General features: G+C 45.2%; 1 protein-coding gene across 1 annotated transcript; it reads right to left on the bottom strand.

The window, feature by feature from the left end:
- Positions 1–345: 345 nt before the first annotated feature.
- On the bottom strand, positions 346–6,451 carry LOC311607595 (splicing factor U2AF 35 kDa subunit-like). Its single transcript, XM_084799485.1, has 3 exons — positions 6,299–6,451; positions 2,685–2,893; positions 346–1,179 (listed from the first exon to the last, which is right to left on the bottom strand). The coding sequence occupies exon 3, from the start codon at positions 1,143–1,145 to the stop codon at positions 429–431; it is 717 nt and encodes a 238-aa protein (XP_084655611.1). The 5' UTR covers positions 1,146–1,179; positions 2,685–2,893; positions 6,299–6,451; the 3' UTR covers positions 346–428.
- Positions 6,452–6,463: the final 12 nt, after the last annotated feature.

Raw genomic sequence — 6,463 nt, 5'->3', positions numbered from 1 at the left:
CAAGACTCCACAGAGAAACCCTGTCTTGAAAAAACAACTATTATTACTTATTGTAATAATATTGTATTACTAGAGCAGTGCAGACATTGAATATAACAAAAATTATTTGCAAATGTATAGGACCAAAGAACAGAACAAGAGATGGAAGAGACAGAGAAGAACCAACATCAATCCATAAGAAAAGAGAGAATGGTGCTAGAGACAAGTGGTTTAATAAGCAACATTTTTATTCATCTTAGTTAAATTAGAAGCTGCTTCTTGTCTTCACAAGCTTTATTTTTTAATACCAACACTGCTGCACTACAGATTTTATTAAGAAAACCATCTTTGTTTTTCTTCTTGTAAAAAAAAAAAAAATCCCATCATGAACTGGCTTGTCTTCCAACTACCACACTGTCTGGCAGACACGGGGTGAAAAATGGCTCTGCTCAGAATCGCCCAGATGTTTTCCTGTCTCTTGACCGCCTGCTGTCACGCTCTGCTCTTCCACCACCTCCCCCTCCACTGGAGCCAACAGCCATTGTCTTTGCACACGGAACCGGGCTCACTGGATCCGACCTGGGCCGATGCCTCTTGCGCCTGCGCCCGGCCAGCTCCAGCCGCAGCTCTCTTGAGATGGTCTTGAGATGCATGAAGTTGCAGAAGCCCCCTCTTGTGCACGCTCCCACTTCATACTGGCGGCAGCTGGCTTCCCTGAAGTCAGTCACTGGGGACAGCTCTGCATGGATGGGCTGCCCATGAAACCAACGATTGTTCAAGTCCTTCACCGCCTTCTCTGCGTCCTCCTCGCGTCGGAACTTGACATACACGTTCCCCACCAAGTGGTCTCCTAGGTTGTCACAGACATTCATCTCCTCAACCTCCCCGTACTTGCCTTCCATCTCAGTGAAGACCTCCTCGAAGAACTCCTCGTAGTGCTCCTGCGTCTCCAGGGCACCCACAGCGCTGCGCACACCGTCCGCAGGCTGAGCAGAGCTCTGAGGGGTTCTGTAAATGTTCAAGAGGACAACGGTCTGGCTGAAGGTCGGTTTATTGTGCAAGCGAGAACATTTCTCTCCGTGACGACATGCTCCAATTTTGAAGTAAAACGAACAGTTGACTTTGTCTTTCTCGGTGCCGAAGATGGAGGCCAAGTATTCTGCCATTGTTCAGGGGACCAGTGCTACGTGGCAGCTGCAGCTGTGGCTTAAAAAACAAAAAACAAAAGAGAAAAACTAAAGCCGGGCGTGGTGGTGCACGCCTTTAATCCCAGCACTCGGGAGGCAGAGGAAGGCGGATCGCTGTGACTTCGAGGCCAGCCTGGTCTACAAAGCGAGTCCAGGACAGCCAAGGCTACACAGAGAGACCCTGTCTCCAAAACAAAACAAAACAAAACAAAAACAAAACAAAAACAAAAGCTCCATCAAAAGTCCATAACCTACAGAGCATGTAGCTTTCTTTCATCAGCGAATCCTAGCTATCCTGGGACCGTTTGGCAGAGATCTCTGTCAACAGGCAATTCAGTGGCAGGGCGGTAGAGAAGAGCACGGTCTGGAACCTGCCTTTGCAGGCTACTACTTAGCACTTAAAGCAAGTAGCCCTGGAGAAAGAATTCTCTGCCTGCCTCATTTAATCGTTCTGAACACTGCTCCTACACAGCATCGATACATTAAATTATGTATGTATAATACTCCAGAAGGCTGAGAGACGTTGACATTTATTATTGCATAGATGTTGGCCATATTGGAGGTCTTTAGAATTGTCATCACGTTGATAAAATGTTTTCCCCAATGATTAGGCTCAAATATTTCAGATAGCATAACTGGTTTCCTACTCCTGTCTCTATCGTTGTCGTCCTGTTTCTCTGCCCATCCACGCTTCCCTCCCCCACCCCCCACACACAAGGCAATGAGTTCTGGGTTCCTTCCTTCCTTCCTCTAAGGATCAAGTTGAGAGGCTAGAGAGATGGCTCAGTGGTTAGGTAGAACCGCTGTGTAAACCTGAGGGCTGGATTTCAGACCCACAAAGGCTCCACTTCAGATCCATGGGGACAGAAGAGCAGGCTGGGGCTTGCAGGCTTCCAGGTTCATGGAGAGATCCGCTTGAAAGGAGGAGGCTCTTGTCTAATTTCCTATGTCTGTATCTGACTCTTTTTCTTAGGTCTTTCTAAGGTTTGTCTAAATTCCTCTATCTCTCTCCTACTATTTTCCTTAATCTTATTTATACATCTCTCTAATTTCCCTTCTACGGCTTGTATACACTTTTCACATTTCTCTTTTTCCTGTAGCCTTAGCTTTTTTTTCTTAGAAGAGGTACAGAAAGCTGTTTTGGGTATTAACAATAAATTATACATGAGCAAAATAATCATCTCAATTGGTGTTCAGCCAATTTTGTTTAAGTTGTTTAGCTTTTCCTTAACTAGTCTATTTTTTAGGCCATCTGAAGTAGCACTAAACAGGATTCTAAAAGCTATGAAGTTCCAGTTACTAGGCCGGGCATAGTAGCACACACCTTTAATCCCAGCACTCAGGAGGCAGAGGCAGGTGAATCCTTGTGAGTTAGAGGCCAGCCTGGTGTACAAAGTGAGTCCAGGACAGCTAAGGTTACAAAGAGAAACCCTGTCTCAAAAAACCTATACAAAATAAAAAGGTGGCAGTAACTTTCCATAATTAATTCACTTATTGACTATTTCCCAGATGACTTACCAAACTTGATGGCTTCTCAGTTTGTCCTCAGCTGGATTGAGCTGTCTGTGTGATCCAGCTACTCGTTGGAGCGTCAAAATGTTGCTTTAATAAAAATCCCAGATCCTTTACTTAGCCAATCAAGACACAGGAGCCAAATTTGCTGGTAAAAATCTGCTAGCTCAGACACAGAGAGAGCACCCAGCTGTCCTTCCTTCTCAGCTCTCCTCCTGATGGGAAAGACCCAAAAGGTTCACTAACTCACCTGACAGCCCAGGAGAAAAACGTCAAAAAAAGCCAAGACCAAAGGCTTGCTAGCTCCAAGCCCAAACAGCAAAGGCCAAGGAGCTGAGGCACCAACAAGGTAGGAGCCAAGCTAAAATCCCAAGCTAGACAAGTGCCCAAGCCCAGAGACCCCTTCTCCCTCCCCAGGCTGCCTTAAATACCCCTCAGCTCAAGGTCCCTCCCACTCTGTAATCCCTGTCAGCTGGTGTCTGGCTCCACCTCTTGACCTAGGCTTAACTTTCTTGGATCCTGTGTCCAGAGAGCTCCTGGATTGAAGGTGTGTGTAAGCCTGTCTGGACCACACCTTAATCCCCTGTTTACAATCAACAGGAAGTTCTTGGAATAAAAGGGCTCAACCTTGACAAACCAAAGACAGGGGTTTACAGATCACAGTCTCAGAGATCACAGTGATGTTAATCTTAGTGATCATGATGGAATCAAAGATGTGGTAACAGCCTTGTTTTTTTTTGGTGCCCTCTATCCTTTCTGGCTTTTACACTTTTGTCCCCACTTCCCCAGGGTTCCCTGAGCTCTGGAGAGGGATGTGTTGGAGCACACATAAATTAGTGCCTTGCTTAGCCAGGATCAGAAAAGCTGCTTCCTGTATCAGCTGGTAAGAAACACAGAGGCCCAAAGCAGATAATACGCTGAGGGTGAGAGACCTGAGGACACTCAGCCCTGAATGGGATGTCTCCACCATATACCCTTTTTTGGGGTGGACACGGTTTTTCTGGGTAGCCTTGACTGTCCTGGATTTGCTTTGTAAGCCAGGTTGGCCTTGAACTCACAAAGATCCGTCTGCCTCTGCCTCCCAGGTGCCTGGATTAAGCGCAAGGTCCACCACTGCACAGCGTTCCACCAAGTAACTAACGTCTTACATCATAAAATATCCACCAACATGCTGTGTGACCACAGTGCCACTTTCATATCTGATAAAACTCACTGTTGTGAATAAATATGCTTTTTAGAGGCAGGGTTTCTCTGTGTTAACAGCCCTGGCTGTCATAGACTCCCTTAGTAGACCAGGCTGGTTGACCTCACAGAGATCCACCTGCCTCTACCTCCCATGGGCTGGGATTAAAAACGTGTGCAACCACACCCGGCTGTATTAAGCAATTCTGAGAGTTAGGTCAGTAGAACTTAGTGGAACTCCAAGGTATTTCCAAGAGTCCACAAAAATCGGGATCACTTTCATAATAATATTAAAATGTGCTTTTTTGGGGTTTGGTTTTTCAAGACAAGGTCTCTCTCTGTGTAGTCTTAGCTGTCCTGGACTCGCTTTGTAGACCAGGCTCGCCTCAAACGCACAGCGATCCTCCAACCTCTGCTTCCCCAGTGCTGGGATTAAAGGCATGTGCCACCACAGCCCGGTCTCCATATGATTTTTATTTCTTTGTTTTTTTTTCCTGATATTTAAAATAGGAAATAATTAGCCAGGCTGTGGTGGTATACACCTTTAATTAGCACTCAGGAGGCAGAGGAAGACAGATCTGTGAGTTTGAGGCCAGCCAGGTCTAAAGAGCAAGTCCAGGACACCCAAAAGTACACAGAGAAACCCTGTCTTTAAAAAAAAAACAAAAATTAACATTAAGTTTATTTAAAAAAAATATATATATATATATACACACATACAGATATGACCAAAATTGGCTAGGGGGCGATGGTGCATGTCTTTAATCTCAGCATTTGGGAGGCAGAGGTATGTGGAACTCCATGTGTTTGAGTGCAGGACAGCCAGGTCTACACAGAGAAACCTTGTCCCAAAAACTCAAAATTTGGCAGGGCCTGGTGGTGCATGCCTTTAATCCCAGCACTGGTTGGGGGGTCTGAGGGAGGGGCATAGCCAGCTGGGTTTCTGTGAGTTCAAGGCCAGCCTGCTCTACAAAGGGAGTCCAGGACAACCAGAGCTATACAGAGAAACCCTGTCTCAAAAAAACAAACAAACAAACAAACAAAAAATAACAAAAAATAAAAATTGAATAAATAAATAAGTAAAAGATTATAAATGCATCTGATTATTTCTCTTCTTGTTTTTAGGCTTTTTGTTTTTGATGTTGATTTGGGTTTTTTTGTTTGTTTGTTTGTTGTTTTCCGATACAGGGTTTCTCTGTGTAGCCTTGGCTGCCCCAGACTCACTCTGTAGACCAGCTTGGCCTTGAACTCACAGGGACACACCTGGTTCTGGCTCCCAAGTGGCAGGGATTATGGGTGTGAACAACCACCTCCCGACTGCTTTTTCTTTCTTTCTTTCTTTCTTTCTTTCTTTCTTTCTAGATAGGCTTTACTGGCCTGGAACTCTCTACATGGACCACACTGGTTTTGAACTTAGAGACTCACCTGTTATTGCCTCTTCAACAAATCCTACAAGCATAAGCCACCACCATGCCCATTTCTGTATTTTAAACACTTCCCTTTCTATTTTCTACATTTTGTTTATTATTAGATATGCTCTTGTCTTCTCATCTCTCTTTTTTAAATATTTATTCATTATTACGTACCCAGTGCTCTGCCTGCACATGCACCTACGCAGCAGTAGAGGACATCAGATCACATTATGGATGGTGTGAGCCACCATGTCAGTGCTGGAACCTGAACTCAGGACCTTTGCAAGAGCAGTCAGTGCTTATAACCTTGGAGCCATCTCTCCAGCCCCCTCATATAGCTAACGTATATGCATACACATACACATATACACATCTACCCATATGTATGCTTTGTTTATTCATTTTGTCTAAAGTGCTCCATTTTTTTGGAGGGGGGGGGAGATGGTTTCTAGACGGTCTCTCCGTGTTAGCCTTGGCAGTCCCGGTCTCTCTTTGTAGACCAGGCTGTCCTCGAACTCATAATAATTCGCCTGCCTCTGTCTCCCGAGTTCTGGGATTAAAGGCGTGCCCCACCATGCCAGGCTCACTCTTCTTTTCATAATTATAAGCATTTTTAAAAAGTTACTGCTAAGTGGCTGCTTCCATTTTCTCCACAATGCACAATTTCTGCTCCCAGTGTAACAAGTCCCACAGTGTTTCCTTCACTTGATACCACAACCATATTCGTTGTTCACAGTGTAGCTCTGGTTGGCCTGAAACTCACTGTGTACACCAGGCTAGCCTCAAATTCAGAGGTCCTCCTTAGTGCTGGGGACTAAAATCGACTCTACCCATGCCCACATTCTGTCTTTGAAGTCTTTCGACATTGCTTCTTCTGGGTTCATTGACAACAGGAACTGTTAAGAAACACGATGCCTCATTTAAAAAAAAAAAAAAAAAGGACAAGAAGTTAAAACAGCATTCGCATGGAGAAGGAAGCAGAGGTGGGTGTAGATGGCTACTTTCTGACATGTGGGTCACTCTTGCCTGGTGTCCCCCCCTATGGCTGTCAGCTTTTCTCATCTCCCTCTCCCCTCGGCACTCCCATCCTTTGCAGGCCTATAGGTACTGAAGACAAAGCTGGCGTTCCCAGGGTTGATCAGGGCTCGTTTGCTTGGCCGATAAACGCTGCTTCTTTCATGCGGACTAAAA

Source organism: Acomys minous (assembly GCF_964271855.1).
Source record: "Acomys minous genome assembly, chromosome: 10".
Taxonomy (NCBI): Eukaryota; Metazoa; Chordata; class Mammalia; order Rodentia; family Muridae; genus Acomys; species Acomys minous.
The sequence above is the reverse complement of the archived record's forward strand: the minus strand, read 5'-3'. Positions and strand labels throughout refer to the sequence as shown.